This window comes from Centroberyx affinis, unplaced genomic scaffold (assembly GCF_046629955.1).
Source record: "Centroberyx affinis isolate AG114_WGS23_722 - 3 ecotype Tasmania unplaced genomic scaffold, CSIRO-AGI_Caff_v1 ptg000460l_1, whole genome shotgun sequence".
Taxonomy (NCBI): Eukaryota; Metazoa; Chordata; class Actinopteri; order Beryciformes; family Berycidae; genus Centroberyx; species Centroberyx affinis.
In genome coordinates, this window is record NW_027279120.1 from 1 (window position 1) to 21,447 (window position 21,447).

General features: G+C 41.1%; 3 protein-coding genes across 3 annotated transcripts; 2 read left to right on the plus strand and 1 right to left on the minus strand.

The window, feature by feature from the left end:
• Nucleotides 1-4: 4 nt before the first annotated feature.
• On the plus strand, nt 5-12,392 carry LOC139642329 (uncharacterized; the record flags this gene model as incomplete). The annotated part of the gene is made up of 10 exons (XM_071517126.1): nt 5-157; nt 6,735-6,918; nt 7,329-7,769; nt 8,289-8,350; nt 8,435-8,516; nt 9,169-9,271; nt 9,655-9,815; nt 10,011-10,213; nt 10,448-10,543; nt 11,115-12,392. Coding segments are annotated over 10 exons (1,656 nt in total), but the record flags the coding sequence as incomplete, so codon positions are not given.
• Nucleotides 12,393-12,532: 140 nt separating this feature from the next.
• LOC139642330 (caldesmon-like) lies at nt 12,533-15,085 on the minus strand. Its single transcript, XM_071517127.1, has 4 exons — nt 14,982-15,085; nt 14,209-14,302; nt 13,619-13,706; nt 12,533-13,536 (listed from the first exon to the last, which is right to left on the minus strand). Exons 1-4 carry the CDS (start codon nt 15,052-15,054, stop codon nt 12,781-12,783), a joined length of 1,011 nt encoding a protein of 336 aa, XP_071373228.1. The 5' UTR covers nt 15,055-15,085; the 3' UTR covers nt 12,533-12,780.
• An 884-nt stretch (nt 15,086-15,969) lies between these two features.
• On the plus strand, nt 15,970-20,875 carry LOC139642328 (protein mono-ADP-ribosyltransferase PARP12). Its single transcript, XM_071517125.1, has 10 exons — nt 15,970-16,011; nt 17,140-17,255; nt 17,732-17,921; nt 18,267-18,411; nt 18,533-18,665; nt 18,827-18,947; nt 19,074-19,152; nt 19,389-19,509; nt 19,650-19,770; nt 19,974-20,875. Exons 1-10 carry the CDS (start codon nt 15,990-15,992, stop codon nt 20,033-20,035), a joined length of 1,110 nt encoding a protein of 369 aa, XP_071373226.1. The 5' UTR covers nt 15,970-15,989; the 3' UTR covers nt 20,036-20,875.
• Nucleotides 20,876-21,447: the final 572 nt, after the last annotated feature.

The following is a 21,447-nucleotide window of genomic DNA, read 5'->3' on the forward strand; positions in this document are numbered from 1 at the left end:
CGTCCTCAAAGCGGTGGTGGCCGGCCCCAGATTTTCCCGACAAGCGGAATTAGACACATACGACAGTGCCAACTATGATGTGGATCTAGAAAACTTAAATTTGGAGAACCAGGATATCTATGACTATGAAGATGGGCTGACAATTGATGATCCTCAGGTAAGAAACCATGGGTCCTCCATCAAGGACAACAGGAACTGGTTTGACCAAGTTTTCATCCTGCAAATACACCGACCTTTAATTATTGAATTTCAGATACATTTACAAAGGGACACCACATGTTTTGATGATGGAATTATTGTCTGGCAATAATGATATGTTACATTTATCTTAATTCTTCACCCCCTAATTCACAGACATGCAAATTGCACTGAATAGTTTTGGATCCACTGGTCACTTTTATAAATTGGTATCTCTAACATTTTGTACAATTCAAGCAAATGGATTTGTATTTCCTCATTTTGATGGTATTGAGGTAATTATCAGTGATACATTATGGCTTCATATATAATGACATGGACACAAGAGGGTTGATTGCCATTACTTTATCCATGTTGTTATTTAGGCTGCTCATAGAATAGTAACAAATCCTTTACACGCCCTTCATAGGATGAAGAATCTAGTGTACATCATTTGTGACTGACATGAGTTATGCAACATTTACCATTTATAGTTTAGTAGCATAACATAGTCAACTTTGTGCTGTACATACTGACTGGCTGAAGGACATTTGAACTGAACATTTATGAGCTGCACATCAGTTTTTCTGGATTGTAATGCTCATGCCTCCCATGTAAAGTTGAGTGATTGCTGGAGACTTGTGGAGACAGACAGCAAATCATATATCAGATCAATATGATACACGTATCACGTTTCAAATATGCACGCTGCTACAATTCTCTAAAGTCTTGATTTTCTTCAGATTCCACAACTCTGAAGAACAGTGTAACACTGGTGAATCGGTTGCTTGGTTTTGATCTGAGTTCAATAAGTTCAGGGAGCAAACAGGCGTCATGCTGATACCAGCTGGGGCCTTTTGGAAGATGGACAGACTGCTTTCCAGCCTCAACCACCATTATGGCCAAAATATTTCACTTTTATACCTTGGCTGGCTACCATCTAAGTTATATGCCCTAGATCCTCCATCAGGCTGAAACCCATTTGCATCTGGAGCAGTTTTACCCATGGAATCAAACAATATTTTTGCCCCAGTGAAAGCTATATATGTAATTTATCTGCTTGAATAAATCCATGAAAGGTTACATCTTTTATTCTCGCAGCAGGCACAGGTTTGCTCATGCAAATTTCAACAAAATCACCTGTGTGGAAAAATGTTACACTGAATATGAATAATACATATGTTCATAACTTGGTGTTGTTGGACTGTGGTTTGCCTTAGGTCAGAGCTGCATATCATTTTGACTTCAAATTCAGTCCTTCAAAGAAATATCTTGGATGAAGTAATGGGTATAATGGGTATAATTAGATTAATATAATATTAAAGTAATGTATGTTGCAGTCAAGACAGGAATATGGTCACTGTACACATAGATGGGTCAATATATGCATTTACCATGTTTTTACATTGGCCATAACATACACACTCTTCATCAAGCTCCAGCAAGTGATTGTAAATGACCTGTAAGATAGGCAGCTGGAACGGCATCACTTCTCTGTATGTGTATCCTATTCTGTTGGTTACTAAGTAAGTGTGTAACTAAGTAGTAGAGAGTGACCTGCTGTATTATAAGAAGGGCAAAAATCAAGCATTACTGTGCTGTCTGAGACTGAGTGCCTTTGTCATTCTGCTCAGATTCTGCTCAGCACATGAACCCTTAAAAGATGAGTGCAGAAAGGCAGAGAGGGTTACTAACAGGAAAAATGGATTCCAGAAGTGCCCTTCAAGTCAGCCCAAGTTGGATGTGATGTGGCCAGTCTGCAATGCGAGTTGGGAAGGAAAGCTTTAGCCAAGTTTCATGTTCCCGTTTATATTTCTTTGTAACAAGGAAATTAGGCCAAAACAATGTCAAGATGGCATGAGGCAAATCGTCCAGATCCGATTTTCAACAGGCTTCCTCTGAGCCAGCCGCTTAACTTAAACCTGATGTGGAGTGCACTCACACGACTGCTGCTATCCAAGACCTATCCCACAATCCCATGCAGATTTAGCTGATACGACAAGATGTAATAGAACTAACGACATGAGGCAGTATTGCTGTCTTAAATTATTTTGTCATCCTCCCTTGAAAAAAGGTAGAATTGTAACCTTTTGCCTGAGTCAGTGAATAGTGTGTGAAGAGTGTGCAAAGTATTACCAATTAGTGTTACAGCTTACAATGCTTAGTGTGGGAAAGAGTGTGTTGTAATGTGTTGTGTTGGAACGGGTTTGATAATGGCTCGCTGTTTAACAACCCTGGGTGTTTTTGAATATGATACAGCATATTACATAAGACTTTGTGGGAATATGTGGGAGCAGGGAGAAAAGAAACAGTTCATTTCCAGTTTTTGGAATCCTTCTCATGCAGTGGTGTGCAGTGAAAAAGCCCAAAGCTTGGACTATCATGGTTGCAGTGTTGAGCGATATCATATTGCAAGGATGTGTCATGTTGTCTCCTTGACACAGCAGTTAAAGGTGAGAGGGCAGATTTTGAGATAGACTGGTTGGGAGAGGGGGTGCAGATTGAATGGATTTCACACACATACACACACACACAATGTCAAGTGTCAAGGGAGAAATGAAGCGATGATGAGATCCATGCCTCTGGAATGCTGAGTCTCGACTTTCCACATCCAGCTCACTTTTGGTAATTCTTTTCTTTCTCCTCGGGGCTTGTGTCTTTTGAGAGAAGCAAAGGCTTATCTAAGATGTTATTCATCATCCTCTACAGTCTGCTGCAGTCAAAAGTCTTTGCAAACTTTCTGGTTTCCAATTTCAGATTCAGGCCATTAATTTGACAGACCGTGTCTGTCTTTTACCAAAGTCTCACGAGCCAAATTACACCTTCAGGAACAAGTGAGTTTTGTTATTTGAAGCTGTTGAGCTTAATTCTTAACTGTCTTCATAGTTGCTCATTTGTACCACTTGGAAAACATCCAAAGTCATACCATGTCCAACTGCGGCCCCTATCCAACCATTCCATCAAACATATTACCTTATCATGATTTTCCCTGTTATTAATATGTTAAATCATCTTATTTGAAAACAAACAGGGACATGAATATTGACCTGACCTTTGACCTTTTAGCTGGTCCACAATATGGTGATTTATTTGCCTTAAGCTACAAAGGGGGTAAAACTTTCAGTGACCCATAGCTTCTGTCTGTGTTTTACTAACTGCTCTGGGTTGGAGAGCCACAGATGTATGACTCAAAAATTGCAATATGGCTTTTCAAAAGGCTGCACACTGTACAAGAATTAACCTCGACATTACAGATGACACTGCATGTTTCTCTGGATGAATCATGTTGGGAGTGGATTGGTGAGATTTCAGAGCACATGATACTGCAGAACTAGAGAGAACTAGTACAAAACTAGTACTACTCAATCAACAACTTGGCAAATCATTTTTTCATTGCATGTATTGGAAGATGTTTTACAAAGGATCAATCCAGCCAATGGAAGACTAACTTTCCAAAATTGTTCTAGAGTTTTGGAGCTGAAACATCTTCCATCTACCGTGTTGAATGCATCCACTGATATGTATGCCATGTAGTGCAGCAGCATAAGATTCAGCTTTGACTTTCAACGTCTCTCCCTGTGCATTCTGTATTCCCATGTTGTTTCCCAGAGGTTTTTTTCTGTATTTTTGGTAGCCAGCCTTTCGCCTCTCCTTTCCCCCGGGTGTATATGTTTGCTTTGGGGAAGGGGGAAGTGGAGGGGAGAGCTGCAACGAGCTAACTCTGTGCAAGACCTTTCAAAGGCCTACCTTGTTATATCCCAAACTCTGTCTCTGCCAAGCTCTCAAGAGTGACATTCAGTTTTGGATATCTCTTCACTGCTGCATTAAATGTCTCTGCTGGACTAATAAGACACAGCTATTTAATCACATGTGTTTTTTTTGTGAGCTATTGCTTAAAGGCTATACTCAGGTGTTTCCTGATGCTTTGATTTGATTCTATTGATTTCCAATGGACAGCTAACTACTGTGGTTGAAAGTAGTTGAAAAGGCTAAAATATGGATTCTTGCAGCTACCATGTGTGTCTTGGTTCCACAAGGACCATTCCCTCTTTGGAAGATCGAGTCAGCCTTGTTGGGCGTGAGAGAGTGTCAGGTATTACCTGTGGCAGAGTGTGGGGTTTCATTGCCCTCGTCTGGAGAATGATAGAACTGCAAGTTTCATCATACTGCACACAAAAAATATCAGATGATTGTAAATGCAGTGATATGGCAGGATAGATAGACCTGAGGCTTTTAGTGAGTATTTTTTCCACAAAATACCTTAATGCTGCACTTTTTGATAAATAAGGGTGCGAAAAAATTGATCTAATCATTTGATTTTGAAGCTTGGTAGGAGTCAGGAGTTGAACATGGTTTTGGTCTTTAGTCCTTGGATGCACACTCTACAGTTTGTTTAGGCTTTATTAAAACTGTGAAGGTCTGTGTCTTTAACCACCAACCAACAATCTCTACCCTCAAAATGAATCAATTTCACTATTCCTGTCACTGCTACTAGTATCACTGTGACTCTCACCATCACTGGTGTCTCTACTCCTGTATTTTCTTGGAGGATCCATCTGAGTGGCCATTGCTGTCTTTGCCTCTGGTCACTCAATTCTGCACACTTTGCTGCCATCTAGTGGTGGAAATAGGGAGGTAAATGTATTGTGGGGGCGACCTTGTGCTGGTTGTTTGTTTGTTCCCAGTTGGAGGAGGCCACACTATTGACCTGTGACATCTCAGTAAAAAGTTCCTCTGTTCTGCAGATTACCTCTCCTGTTTTTCTGGCATTTTTGCCTTATTGGATTGAATCACAGAAAGGATAGGGAGAGAGAGGAAGAGAGAGAGAGAGAGAGAGAGAGAGAGATATGACAAAGGTCCCAGGCTGGATTCAAACAGACGATGCGTCTCCTCCTGTACTGAAGGGGAAATTAACCTGAACTCAGTTTACCTGACTATTTATTTACGTAATAGAGTTTACCCACCATTTTTGGCAAATCTTTGTGACGTAAATTCCTGATGTAATAGCATTTATAGTGTCACAGTAGTACATGATAGCATGGTGGTTATTTGCTTTATGGTGATCACCAACTGGAGGTCATAGTTTACCCACCTTTTTATTAGCCACTGCATCACTGCTCGTAATAGAATGGATAGGTGCAAGTGGTATAAAGGACAGTGGCCATATATTTGCTCATGATGGGCTAGATAGGAAATAGGATATTAAGAGACTGAGAGGGTCTTGTGTTGTCATTTGTGCCAGTTTTGCATGAATAGAGCAGTGTTTTTCCACGTCCTCAATAAACACCAGCCGTACTGAAAGTAATGCGAGGTCAAGCCATATCTCAACCTTTAACCATCAGTATGATCACACAGACATTCTTGAGTCTGAGTTGAGTTGCCACTGCTGCCACCTTATACAAATACAAGATGAGATGGCTGAACTGTCTTAGTGGGTTTCCCTGCTAGCTTTTCTAACTTTGCTCATCATCCTCATTCTCATGCAACATTTTATTTTGCCATGGTCAAAACAAATGACAGCTTTGAAATGAAAAGCTTATAGGGTGTTGTGACTACTCAGATACGCAGATAATTCTTACTATATATTGCTGTTGTGCCAATTAATTAATTGTCTAATATTTTGTAGTTGGATATATCACCCACTCCAAATGTGCAGTTTTGTACTGATAAACAAACATGTTGTTAGGCCTGTTGACAGGAGTGTGATGTGCTAAAGCTGTTCAGGGTCAAAATGAGCTTTGAGTTTTTGCACATTTTTTATGTTGTCCTCTATGATTCATTATAGTAATGCCTATTGTCTGAATGTGGTTGGATGGGGCCTCAATGCCCTGTTTCTTTGTCCAGAGTCGTCTTTTATCATATTAATCTCTATTAAATTCCAAAAATGGTTTAGATATTAAAGACTAGATATACGCAAAAAAAAATGTAAGTTAATCTAAATACAGGAAAGTTATAGTTTTCTCTCATTTCTGACCATTCTCATGAAATCAACAGTAGAGTTGTTAAGCATATACGTGTGTAATGACCAGGAGGTATCATCTGCTCAGAATTATGATACATTATAGATGTGTCATCAACATCACACCAGCCTCCACCATTCAATGAATGCCTCTCTGAAGGTGGCCTCTTATTTTTGGATCAACACTGCAATGTGTAGATTGATTTACAATTAATTTATGTTGGAATAGCTCAGAGATCGTGGCCTGTATTTCACAGGGAGCAATGATAAAAGGGTTAAATTTGTTTACTATTTGGAAAAAGTAAGCAGGGAGTTTGTGCAATAGCAGAAACAGGCAAAAGTTTACTCTGACTTGTTGACAGTTTCCTATGTGTGTCAGTAGTGATCAACCATTTAAGGCTGTTGCTTGCTAAAAGGTCAATTTTTATTTTTATTTGATGTATTGACACCTCAACCAAGAAAAAAAAGACATTCCATTCCTGTAGAAAGAACATGATGGATATGGAGATTCTTCACTGTCTTTCTTCAAATTCCTGGTGATCTACAAGTTAAATTCCCTCATACATGCGTTGACTCATCGCTCCTGTCTTCCCCTCAGATAGAGATTGGAACACTGGCCCCACCTGACTATAACTACCCTGTACCTGAGGCCTCTCTGGAGGAAGAACAGGAGGAGGAGGAGGAAGAGGAGGAGGAGGAGGAAGAGTTGCCCCTAAAACCACAGCTGATCCCCCAGGGTTCAGGGGGATCTGGGGTTCTCATGGGCCCAAACACACAGAAAGGTCTGAAAAAGCACATACATTCAAGTCTGCACACTCACAAACATGAAGTCACTTGATATCCAAAGTGCACTCTATCTGAGAGAGCGTCTGGCTATCTCTTGTGCACATGGAGGTGTGAAACCAGCATTACCAATAATGATCATAAACACGCAAAACTAAAAGACACACAAATCCTCTACACTCCTACCTCTGCAAGTAATCACCCCTCCTTCAAACAGCTGCCTTTCCCTGTGCATGTGTTCCATTTAACTAGCTGTTATTGGTTAAATGTGTTCTGCTCAATCATTGTGTGAAATTTGTCAGCTCATACTTAACCTGATCATTGTGAACTCACAGGCTCCAAACCTGATTCATGATCCATTTCAGTCTAATCTGTCTGTTTATTAACACCTAATCTTGTCTCTAACAAGAGGAGGAGCTGCGTCTGACGCCCATTGACATCCTTCATATCTCCGGGGATTTTGGGGGCTCCGTGGGGTCTGGGGCCTCAGGAGCTTCTGGGGCCTCTGGGTCTGGGGGCTCGGGAGACCTCCTGGCCTCCGGTGGCTCTGGGGGGTCTGGGGACCTCCCACTGGGCTCCGGAGGTTCTGGGGACCTCCTCAGCTCCGGGGGATCCGGGGATCTCTTGGCATCTGGGGATTTCTTGGGATCCGGGGATCTCCTGGGATCTGGAGCCTCTGGGGACTTTGGCTCTGGAGGCTCTGGGATTTCCGGTGACCTCCCCCTGGGCTCTGGAGGCTCTGGGGACCTGTTTGGTTCTGGGCTCTCTGGGGATGACCTGGGCTCAGGGGCCTCTGGAGGCTCTGGGGTCTCTGGGGACGAGTTATCAGGGATAACATTGATACCTGAAGGTTAGTACCTAAACTTCTACAGAGTAGACGTGTGTTTCTTCATTCCTGGTCTTGGATAACCCTTGATTTTGACCCAAAATATTCCTGAAATGTCCAATACCAGAGGGCTTTCCAGGACCGGGAAAAAGAGCACTGTTTTAAGGTGTAGGTAGCTTTGAAACAGCTGTGTGAATTAGTAAGGGTCATGGCAACACCATTTCTCGATCTTTGTTGAAATAACCTGTCTGACTCTGTGAATGTGATTTTCATGTTAAATTCTATTAATTTCCATTTAACTGCGTTCATATTAAATGTAGTTAAATGTTGATAATCCCTCTGTTACTTGTAATGGTAATTTCACTCATCTGTTCTACTGTTTGTCATTGTATTTGTCTTACTCATAATCATTGTCATCCTAACCTCCTGTCTCATCTCATTTGTGAGTGTGATTGATTGGTTAATGGGTTGATTGACTGTCCATCCCGCCCCCCCACCCTCCTAACCTCTTGTCTCCTGACCCCACCCCTTGGCTCTAACAAGGGGAGGAGCTGCCCCTCATTCCCGACACTATCCCCCAGGAGGTATCAGGTGCTTCTGGGGAGTTCTCAGGAGCTTCAGGAGCCTCAGGGGCTTCAGGGGACGACGGAGCCTCTGGAGCCTCTGGAGCCTCTGGAGACTTAGGGATCTCTGGAGCCTCTGGGGCCTCTGGGGCCTCTGGCTCTGGAGACGAGGACCATGGGGTCACACTGATCCCAGACATTGACGAAGGTCAGTATCTAACTTAGACTTGTGCGAGGTATCCTAAGATGTAGGGTAAAGAAAAAAGGATCACAAAGGATAAAGAATACCTTCACACTGAATAGTGCTTCCAGTAAGCTTTACTCGTGGAGCGATTGGAGTTGAAACTCTGCACAAGTAAAGATTACTAGGAGCAATATTCAATATGCAGGTTTTCTTTTCCCTTTGTGAGGTAAATGATAGCTAGTCCACTGTGGACATCTATAGTAAGCCACAATGGACACAGCTAGAGGAGAATAAAGGCCAAACTCTTTCAGTTGACTTTATAAGCAAATAATGTCCTTGGATTCTGTATAGTCTTCCATTCATCACCCCACTTATATTGACTTCCTCCAAAAGTGTTTTTGAGACCATTTCCCATGGTGTTCTTTGCGAACAAGCATACTGTTTGTAACCTGTCAGCAACATGTCATACTTCATTTGATTAACACCAAAAACCTATTCTCATTTAACTTCCATTCATCAGTTAAATGTGTTATGTGTGTGTAAACATTTGTTAACCCTGCTAATATGTGTAACTTATCACTGAGGCAAACAGTAGGCTACTGATTGCCAGGCTTCCTGTTTCATGTCCATGCTGGTCTAACCTGTTTCTTTAACGCCTAATCTTGTCTCTAACAAGAGGAGGAGCTGCTTCCGACTACACCAACAACCCCTCAGGAGGGTGCTGGGAGTACAGAAGGGTCAGCGGGCTCTGGGTTGCCAGAGCCCGATGAGCCCATTAAGCCCGACGAGCCTGATGAGCCTGAAGTTGACAGGCGAGGTCAGTACCGAACAACACAGGCGCTGCAAGCAGAGAAGTACAATCAAAACCTCAGTTCATTTTAGAACCTGGAGAGGAAAGATGGCGATACATGTCTAAAATCCAATAAAATCCTGTAGGTTTTACAGGGCACTGAAGGGGAAACTGATCTCATTCTGAAATCCTACAATTGAACTTTGATTGACTATGGATTAGGGCCTCTTGAGGCTTTTTGGGATCAAGTCTGATAGCCTGGTCATTCAAATCAAACACAACTGTCCTCTGAAATACGTTCTGCCTCTTTTACTTCTTCAGTTTTTGCCTCCTCCCTCCTCTGTTACTTCTTCATGTTTGTCCATGTGCTCCAGGTATGCCCACTTGCCTGCTGTGCACATGCCTTGGTAGTTCGGTCTACTGTGATGACTTGAAGCTGGATAGTGTACCACCTCTCCCCAAAGAGACCACTCACTTCTATGCCCGCTACAACAGAATCACCAAGATCAACAAGTCTGACTTCGCTTCCATGAGTATGTCCATGTCTCCCTTTTGAATGAAAATGGATTTGTATTATTATTAGACCAGGGATGTTCAGAACCAAATTTAAAGGGGAATGTCAGTGTAAATGTATTCAATCAGACCTCTTCTTTTTATTGATTTTGGAGTGAACTGTCAGTGAACATTAAGAGCAGTGTCTCAGAGTGTGTTTTCTTGCCTCTTCCCAGACAAGCTGAAGAGGATCGATGTAACTGCCAACGAGATCACGTCCATCGATGACAAGGCGTTTATGGGTCTGCCAGCGTTGGAGGAGCTGGTGATTCGAGAAAATCACGTCTCACAGCTGCCCGCTCTGCCAGAGACCATGACCCTCATTGATGCCAGTCATAATAACATTGGCTCCAAGGGTATTCACAGAGAGGCGTTCAAAGTACGTACACCTACAAGATGTTCTGTGCAACACTCTAGTCAAAATTACTCTCACACACTGTATACTGCTACTGGTAATATTAATATTGGATTGCACTGTTTTTCTTTATATTGTCTGTGCTGCTCATGGGTTACTCTTGTTTGGAATGTGCCATGGCCCCAAGGAAAAGGTTTTATTTCAGACATCTAAAGGTCTAGATTGATAATAATCTGTATCTTTTCCCATTGTGTCCAGGATATGACTGCCTTGCTGTACCTGTACCTAACAGACAACCACATTGATTACATCCCTGTGCCTCTACCAGACAGTCTGCGATCTCTACACCTACAGGTACTTGCTTTGGCCTAGTTTCTCATCATTGCCACCCACTGGTCATGATTGTAACTGAAATTTTCAAAGCATAATGCAGAACCCAGAACCCCTTGTACGGTCCACCAGTATGAAAATGGGGTCCCTATAGAAAATGCAATCATTTTCAAGTAGTTGAAATATGATAGTTATTTCAAATGAAAAATTACTGTATTTTGGCCATTACAACTTTTATGTGTTCTTCATTCAAACAAATTTTCAGACTGAAATATACCCAAAAGGTTTAGGAACCCCAACCCTAGTGACCTCTGGAGGTTTAAGTTCTGAATTGTTGACGAGCAGAAAAAAGAAACAAATGAGACCTGAATGAGATATGATTACTGTACGTCTTGACAGTATTCAAAAATCTGTTTAGAATCATACTATGATTTGCCTATACTCTCTGTTTGTTCTATCCTTATCTATATCCTATTATCTGATGCTGCAATGGCCCAATTTCCCCACAGGGATCATTAAGGTTTCATCAAATCAAATCTAATCAAATACCCATGAAGACGATTTCTTATGTACTTTCCTGTAACCCCTTTTCCAGCGTAACAACATTCAAATGATGCACGAGGACACGTTCTGCAACCTGAAGGATTTCAACTACATCAGGAACGCGCTGGAGGACATCCGTCTGGACGGCAACCCCATCAACCTCAGCAGGACCCCACAGGCTTACATCTGCCTGCCCCGCATACCCATCGGGGATCTCATCTAACCACACACACACACACACAACCAAACACACATGCACACACATCTTTGTACATACTGACACATACAAGACCATACACAACACATACTCCATTCACTTACTCCTCAAACACAGAGATTAACAATCAATCACAACCACATATTCACTATACAACTTTTACCCAACCTGCTCCTGCTGTACATAGATCATACACAGATCATGTACAGATCAATACAACTGTGCATGCGTGCTTTCATGTTTCATAAACATCCACAAACACATACACTATCAGCCAGATTCCTGTAGAGTGTCAGATTTATCACACTGGTAATCAAGCACATACATACACACTCTGATCTACCTTCTTCCTGCTGTTCAGAAATCTAGGTGAAACACACACACACACACACTAACAGTTTCACTCTCCTTCCCTCCTCTACCAAAACGCACTACACACACACACACACACACACACACACACGCGCGCGCACACACACACACACACACACATACACGCAAGAACTTTTTCAGAAGCCAAACTGTTCCGCAACTTGATTAAGAGTAAACAATAGATGGCATACGGAGAAATCAGTTTATTGATGAAACCCTCAAACAGCATGTATGTTTCTGTTTGGTGTCTGTTCAAGACTGGCAAAGACAACCAGTAACATTGTTTAAATATGTTTGTTTTGTAAAAAAAAATAATATTAATATTAATATTAATGACAAATCTAACACTTTTGGAAATGTATACTAGCATAAACTTATTGAAGCTGGAGCTTAATGAAAGGTAAATTGAGTATCTAATGCAATAAAAGAAGCATTTAAACACAATCATTTGTTGTAAAGTCTGTACTGTAATATAAAAATATATATTCTGAAAAAAAAACTTTTTTACATGAACTGCAATATTTGGTATATTACATTTCAAAAGGTGATGTTTTAACCATACGCAATAGCCTATACATAAGACTCTAATGTCTAGAGTCTATCAAGACTATTGTTTGATTTTGGGAGGGGGGGTTGTTGATTGTGGATGGGGTTAAGAATAATGATAATAGCTTGCTATTGTGTGCTCTGTATGGAATAACCACAATTGAATAAAGTTGTTTTGATGACCTCTCCGAACAAGGAGTGGCTTAACGTTTTCATTGACAACGTATTAGTAGAGTACATTGTGCATTTTGGACTATTAATAGGCTACTTAAGTTGACCTATAGTCCCTTGTACACTTGTATACAAAAGCAGCCAAGTTTTAAATAGTACTCAGAAATATATTTTAGCAAACAGAGGAAAAATGTTTGCTTAGAAGGTATTTTTTGGCAAACAAACAGCAAACAGTAGAAGGGTTTGTTATCTAGAAAAAAATTAAATAAATCAAAATTCCGCTGAAAAGTTATTCAAAAAGGCCATAGTCACATGTCAAGTTATTGAAAACGTCTCTTAATCATATCATCCTCAGCTAATAGCCTGGCAGCATATTCACACAGCTTGGGAAACTGCAGTTCAAGTGATTCCCTCAGAAATTTTCAATGAGCTTTTCAAACAAGTTGAGGAACCGCTCCTTCCTGTCCACCAGCTCAGAGGTTTTTATGTTGCAGATCTCTTCACCTCCCTCTTTAACCTCCTCTGTCCTTCCCTTGGCTGCTGCCAGTCTCTCCAGCCTGGCTCTCTCTCTGTCCAGAGCCAGCCGGTCCCTGCTCACAGCGTCTCTGTCCTTCTCCACGATCGCCTTCTCTCTCTCCATCACTGCCTTCTCCCTCTCTATTATCGCCCTCTCTCTCTCCAGCGAGGCCCGGTCTCGGTCCAGAGCGGCCACCTCCCTGTCCAGTGCCGCTCTCTCCCTCTGCAGCACCTGCCTCTCCCTTTCCATCACCTGCTTCTCCTTCTCCATCACCTGTCTTTCGCTCTCCATCGTCACCCTCTCGCTCTCCAGTGAGGCCCTCTCGTTCTCCACCTCTTGCATGACGCGCTCTATCTCCCTGCTTCCTCCCTGCTCCTCCTCCTCACCCTCCTCCTCCTCGTCGCCATTGAGCGAGACCTCGATCTCCGGCCCAGCTACCATCAAAACGGAAGGCGTGGATTTCATCATGGAAATCTTCCTCTTCTTGGGTCTGGAGCTGGGTAAGAAATTGGCATCGTCTTTGTCATCGGGGAAGGCCTTGAGGATGGGGGCGCTGCCCTCCAGCCGGCCCTCCATGGCATCGTCCAGCAGGGTGAAATGAGGCCACATTTCAGGAAACACTTTCACCCCTTCTGGAGGGTTCTTCAGCTCCTGGAGAGACAGAGAAAGCGCAAACAGTCAGGACCTACTGAAAAATAAAATCTCTCACAATACTTGGGATCAAACGGAGTACCTTGTATTTCTTCTTCATGTTTTCCCATTTTTTGGCTGCCTGACTGTGCGTCATCTTGTGGTGCAAGCCCATATGTTTCAGGATGGCCCTATAATCAGCAGAGTGGTTTACAAATGCAGTTTAGTAGAACAGCAATACATCATGTTCCCTGTGATAATGAACTCCTTGTAGTATTTGTCACCATCAATCAAAGGTCAGGGTCTTTCCAGGTTAACAGTAATTTATGAATAAGATATTTGTTTTAAGATGGAAGCAATGATCCTCATGGGGAAGCTTCATAATAAGTAATAGATTACAGCAAAGACAAAGTTAATATAAACATGAATATGGCAAATGGAGGTTAAACGAACATACACAACCAACACTTTCAACACTGGAACATGTAAGTTTCTGAATAAAAGGTATGAGAAAAGGTATGGTTTACAGTATTATACAAAACAAAACTAGTAGAACTTAATGAGAAAAGAAAAATATGAATGCCGAACATCACATTAGATTGGATTCTTTCTATTACTGCACCAGTATACCTGCTAAAACCTTTTTCATTTTCATACACTAACATCTTTGAGAATTTTAATTTGCTGACTTACCTCCATGCCCACATGGAGGAATTTCTCCTGCCAGAGAAGAGGTAATTATTTGAAACCCTCAGCTTCACAAAGTCTTCAGTCTCCTTGGGACTCACTGAGAGAAAAGAAAATCAAAAAATATTGCATGGGAGCTGTTGTATAAAAAGACTGTTATAAAATAGATCTGGTCCTCAGTTCTGTTTGGCTGAATCTGCTGTAAAATACCCAATAAAGCATAATAATCATCACTAATACTGCTAATTATGTGTCCTTTAGCAACCACCATGTCTATCCACTGTTCAAGAATTATATTGCTTGGCGGAAGAATAATTTATCATAATCATAATAATCATATTTAATGATTATTTATTTAAAAAGTAAATATTTAAACATTTTGGTTCTTCATTTTGTAATTCAAATGATGTGTTGCCATCTTTTTTTTATATATAAATCAAAGCAATAACCCACTCAAAGCTGTCGTACTGTACTTAACAGTGATTTCTAAACTGTTAAGAGGAAGGCTTTGGGCAACAAACAATCAACTATCAAAAAGCAAGAGCAAAAATCTGTTGATGATTGCTTCTGAATGGGGCATGTTAGGTGAATATAACAACAAAATATAAAATACCTGGTGATTGGGTGAACAGGGTTTGTTAAATTCCTGGTATAGATAGGCTACACGTTATAGTGCTTATAGGGTACTTTCACCGTGAAGGCCACTTGCTAGCCTAGCTAACCGTATAAACTGTGTCAAGATGTGTCGAAATATGGCATTTCCTCTCGCCTATACTTACATTTATATGTGAATTCCACGGGGTTGATTTTATCATATGTGGTGCACGTATAAGCGTGATCCAATATCTCCATGTTGTCTATTTTTTGCACTTCAGGTTAGCCTATTTATGAAGTACACTTCGTAGGAAAATGCTGCTTGTTCCTCCTTCAGAGGGACCCTACCTTTTTCTTCTTGGTCTGAAGGAGCGAAGAGAAACGCTCAATATCGCCATCTACTGTATGGAGGTTTCACCACGTTTGACCACAGTTTTGCCCAACTGGTTTATGTATTTTAACCCGTGGAACAAAACGTACTCTGTGCCTATCTCGTTGCCTCTGTTCAACACAACCCGTATTTTGGGTATTTTTTTGTCGAAAAGCCCATATATTCCATAGGGATTTTGGACCACACACCTGTCTGTAGAATATAAAATAACGCAAAATGACGAATTCCGCTTACGCATGACACCAAAACGACCAATCACATCACTTATCTCACTCTCTACCTGTCTGTCACGCGCTGTTTAAAATAATAACGTTTGTGTTCGGCGGGAGCCTGAATGGAAAGTAGGCGCTTTACTATTACTGAATTAGCCTACAGGAAAAGACATTTCCGGGGTCGTTACTAGGGTCTTCTGACAGGTAATCCACCAGTTCTTATTTCAATAAAATATTAACTGTTGGTTTGCATGCTATTCATTTCTTTTAATGATACAGTAGCAAACCGAAGGAAGTGCTCCCTCATGGCCCAGTTGCTGCTATCTAAAGCAACTGCACTTTTTATCTACTGTAGACATTTAGCTGGCAGTCTAATGTGATTTAAACTCAGTCATGGGTTTCAGTGTCTTGCTCAAGGGCACTTCAGCAAGACAAATACCACAATACTGGCTGTAGGACTTGAACCTGAGACTTTCTGATGTGGTGAGGAACTTTTTGCTAGCTCAGTCTCAGCCCAGCCTGTCTGGGTGTTGCCTTTATGAAGTTATGAATTGATGAAAACGAAACTCAGACTCATTGCAAACTGCAGTATGGCGTCTGTCAGTCCAGATAGTAAGTAGCCTACAACGCAGTCAATATTATAATGAATTGTTTTATATTGTAAATGAACTCTGTAGTAGTTAGTCGCTTCTGTTGTTGTTGTTGTTGTTGTTGTTGTTGTTACTGTACAGTGTTGTTTCTCTGCAGTGCTAGATTGATTTCTTGCCAGTAGCCTATCGACTCACAAATGAGGTTGTTGTTTGTTTGCTTTGATGGATTTACATGTGTTATTTATTTTATACACTTGCAAACCAAGTAAAATGTCTTTATCTTAAATGACATAGGCTACTTGCCCTTACGAAAAAGAACTGTTGCGTTTTAGAGAGACTGTACAACTATAACAACAAAACTATAGCCTAAATGTGAATATTGTAGTGATACCAGAGGAGATACAGATATCATAAAGTACGATAAGGCTACTATAAACTCACTTTTGTGTTCTACTGACACATTTGAAGTCGCTATGTGAATATTACAGGAATATTGTAGTGATTTTCCTAAGGGTAAGTGTACTTTCAGTTTCATTTCTCACGTTTCGGTGCTTCCCCAAAGGAAAGAGGCACATTAACCCCAAACCCCATACTAACTCGCATTTCTACTGCAACCTATACAGTGTTTAACTGGAGAAACAGGTCAGTTATTAGCCGCTGTAATGTGGTTTCTCTAGCTGTTCGTGTTGAGGATTGCTGTTCTTTATATAGCCTAACATTATGTTTTGTAATTGCTCAGTAGGGGGCAGTAGATCAACATGCATAGTATTGCCTCACAAGTAACTGATGTGTGAATTACATGAAGTATTTTAGCATCCATCACAGCCTATTATTTGGAAAATTGTTGTGCACCCACACCACACCCATCCATCTTTTTTACAGTGTTTCAGAATAAATTGAGGGGAAACTCAAATTCATAGTGTACATCATACTAACAAGTACCAAACTGATGTGAGAACAAGGTCTGTTAAGGGAAAAAAATAACATAAATTAATTATTTTCTGAAAATATTATTGATTTTATGTTGGTGGTTGTTTGCCTTTAACAGTTGGAGATTTATTTATATTTACGCTACATCATTGATTTCTGGGTGTTGTGAATTAAAGCGCCCACCGGACATTATGTGTCATGTTTGTCTTTTTCGTTCCAGATTGTGAGGAGGAAAGCTGCTCTGACAGTGAATCTGGCGTCAGCGATACAGAGGAGTCGGACAGCAATGGAGATGCAGAGGAGGAAATCTCAACTTCCAGCTCAGTCGACTGTCAGGTGGGTTTACTGTAGGGATCTGCCTCTTGGGCCAGGTAGTGGTTTTACATGGAGTGTGATGGGAGCAGCCGTACTATTATAACATATTATGTTATGAGAAGGGATCTAGTGGAGGGTAAACCCACCTAAATCCACTTATTTCATTTGCGGAAAAAAAGTTTACCCACTTTTTATGAGATTTGTTCATCATCTACATTGTGGTTAGTCGTGTCAAACTGATGTAAGTTACGTGAAAATATGGTCTTTAAGGGGAAAAAATCACAAATGAGTGCTTTTCTGCAATTATAATTGATTCATGTGTATTTTGGTGGTTTCTGCTTTCTGATGATCACCAACTAGAGATAGTTTACCCACCTTTTTATTTACCACTACATCACTGGTGCTGATAATATAATCACTTAATGACCTCAAGAACACTTGACAATAAAGCCGGATTATGTTTTCATTATAAGTTGTGATGTATGTGTGTGTCTTAGGGAGAGCCCTGCCGGTTTTACAACAGCGGCTACTGTCGGGACGGTAAGAAGTGCCGCTACCTGCACTTCTGCAAGTTTGCCCTGAGAGGAAACTGCCGCTACGGGTCCAACTGTCGGCTGAAACACCCCAGAGAGGGAGGGGCTTCCTCTGCACGAGGCAACAGGGCCACGGACAGATCCAGCGCTGCAGGTGAGCAAGAGGGAGGCAGAGAGAGAGGGATGGTGGTCAGTATGAAGGGGCAAAAAATCAGATTTTTTAATTCCCAATAGCACAAAAGGGACCATAATACATCTGTAGAGGGGTTGATAGGGTTGTTGATCAATACCAGTGACTTAACGATTACTTGGCCTGGTGCTGAGATTTCTGGCTTTAAGAACTCACTTTCCAGCCTGTAATTCTCCGTGTTGGAACAAAAATTCCTCACCCATTGGAGTTTCAAGTTTCAATCTCCTCCACACATCGGGCAAGGCAATAGTGTTACAAGACATTTCAGTTATGAATGCTAAATATTACCTTTTTTTTTTTTTATCCCAGAGACAAAGCTTGCTGAAGGTCGATACTACCAGTGGCAGCTGAATGATGGAAAAGGCTGGAAGAATATTGATAATGATCATATTATCGAGGCCCAGTACTCCCTGCCCCACACTAAAGGCATTAAAATCTACAACACACCATATGGGTAAGGGCTGAAAGCATAACGATTATTGTCTGAGGATTATGTGATGATCACTCTCTACTTCAGTGTTGTTAATCTCTCTCTCTCTCTCTCTCTCTCTCTCTCTCTCTCTCTCTCTCTGCAGGGCAGTGAGTATAGATTTTAAGAAGATAAAAGTGTATGGAAAGAGTTTGAAAGTGAGACGCTTGGATGACGGTAACGCTGTGTGGCTCTGGTACTGCAGCTTCTGTCGCCAATGGACTAAATATGGAGAGAAGGTACAAACAGTAAAACTAGTGCACCCTTCTTTTTCCATCCACAAAGACACCAAGTCTTGTCTTTGACTTGATTAAAGTTTGGCTGATAAAACTGTTTTAAATCTGAAATTGTTGGTGAATTTTGATTTATCGTCTTCTTGAACATTGACTTTTCCTCCCAGGATTCAAAGGGAAATCCCAGCGCTGCCCAGAGCTCCGACATAGAGGAGAAGTTCCAGAGTAACCCCACCAGTTCTTTCACTTTCAGCGTCGGCTCTGATACCTTTGAGATCAGATTCAGAGGTGCAGCTCCTTTTGATACATTTTATTACTCAAGCCTGACCAAATTTAGCACGGTGAACACTGTTGTTTTCTTCCCCCGACACCGGCCTCATTACTTTCTCTTATGTCTGTGCGGTTATTTATTAGAAATGCGTCAGGTGAGTGCAAAGAAGAAGAGGAAAGTGTCTCGTCGTCCACAGTACCGCGCACACCCAGCAGGACAAGGGTGAGTTTGGATTTTGCTCATTGGCCTTTCTGGTAAATTTTCAGCACAAAGTATAAAAAATATGTAATGCTAATTGTAGAATGGGGACAAGTGAAAAGAGAATTTCCCATGCAGGGTCAATAAATTAATTTACTTTCCGACCATTCCCTTTGTTAAATGTGGACAGTGTGCACACTGTAACCGTTGTGACAGAATACAGAATTTGATGTTGTCCATAATCCACTGTGTCTGAACAGAGGTTCTCCAGTAGCAGCAGTACCTCTCCACAGGCTTTCTCTGGGCGCCACAGCACCAGCACAATCACCTCAGTGGCAGTTTGAAGGGAGCGGTGGAAAATGGCACTCGTTCAGACACAGGGTGAGTCCTCTGTGGAATGGAGGTGATGTTTTACAGACACACTTTGAACTTCCCAAATGAATTCATCCATTAAACCAGATCATGATATTAAGATACACCATGATGTATGATGATGATGTTGAATGGCCTTGTTTCAACAGGCGGGCACTCAGACTGAATGCTCACTTTCCAGTAGTGACATTGAGAGCAAGTATCAGCAAAACCGCAACGGCACCATGCAGTTCACTGTCAACGGACAGTCCTATAAGATGGACTTTAGAGGTTGGGTTATGTTTTTATTATACAATGCACAACAGTACCTCAGCTGTAACCTACTCAAATAGGACTCCTGAAACATAATATGAAGCATTTATAATCTATTTGAATGTCCAGAATGTGGTATATGCATCTTAAGAAGATATTATCACTCCGTTTTATGTTTCTTACATTGCATAAAATTAACCGTGATACTCTCTTTTTTACAGCTATGACCCAAACCAACCAAAGAACCAATCACTCACGCAAGATCAGACGTGTGCCATCATGAGCAACAAGGAGGATTGCAGAAGACATCAAGACAACAGTTTACAACAATTGCATGATATTGTACTGTATACTATAGTGTGTGATTCTTTTATTTTGGGAGTTTGGAGCCTTTTTTCATGGGTCAGTTTACTAATATTCCTAAATGAGCTGGCGATGCAGGGCAAGATTAATGTGTCCTTTGTGTCCTCGGCTGAATTTGTTTAAAACTTGGCTTATATTTTGGGTTGTGTCAAAAGAATAAGAGGTTTACTGACTCAGACCTAAGCACTGCCTGACAAGTTTATACTCCCACCTTGCCTTTTACAAAAACAGTTTTGAATCACTCTTTGTCTCTAGTATCCTAATAAGTGATGCCATCATGTTTTCTAGTTTGATTTGTGTCAATACAGTGCCAGTAATACAGTACCAAACATACAGCACTGACTCACACTGCCATCACAAAAAGGTGCAAATTATGGGTATATTATCTGTGGCAATGCTGGTGCTAATTCTGAAGAGGAGAATGAACAGATATGGGAACTCTATTTTCAATATTCAAGATAGTTTTGATGCTGTATTCATACAGCAATACATTGATACACTGCCTATGTGATGTAATACAGTAGAGGAGTTTTGGAATCAATTTTAAAATGAAGGCAAATTCAATGCTGCATTATGCTGCCTTTGCACATCACCGTTAATGAGTTTTACATTGGTCAGACATGGTGTTTAAGCTAAGCCATATAATCCTCCCAGGGCTTGCTCTGGCTCTCAGTAATGGAAATGTACAAACATATTCTACACTGAGCACAGTACAGATTATGTCATATCACACATTCTGTAATGAAAATAAAAGATTATTGCAGGTAAATCCTCATCTAATGTTTGCTTCATTATTGTATTTGCTAAAATACTTTCTTTCTTTATTTCCACTGAAAGTGTCTGCAGGTCTAAAATTGTAAGTCCTACAGCAGCCATATTTGGCAGGTGGGCTCCATGGCCCCCCACTACTTGGGCAAGGCAGCCCACACACATTGGCCAGATGGTGCCGCTCTAACAAGCAACTTTACAAATTTGACATGATTTTCACACTGCTGAGCATCCTGGGCTTTTAGGTCCAGACTAGCCTCTGGCAGACAGCTGTCTGACTGAAACTGTAGGAGTGATGGAAACTAAATATAAAACAAACCTAATAATCTTTTCTTTTTCTTTTTTTTTTACATAGTTTGAAGTACTTCTAAGTAACTTTTGTCAACAAAATAGGGTGAAGTCGGGAAATTGTGCCACTTTTTGTCAAACACCATCAAAATACTTACTCACATGATGCACACCTTTCTACTTTTTTCTTTATTAAGTCAGGTCTCCTCTATAATATATGCTGAAAATACTGTATATTACAAAAAATATATGCTTAAGTGCTAGAGCTATTTAAGT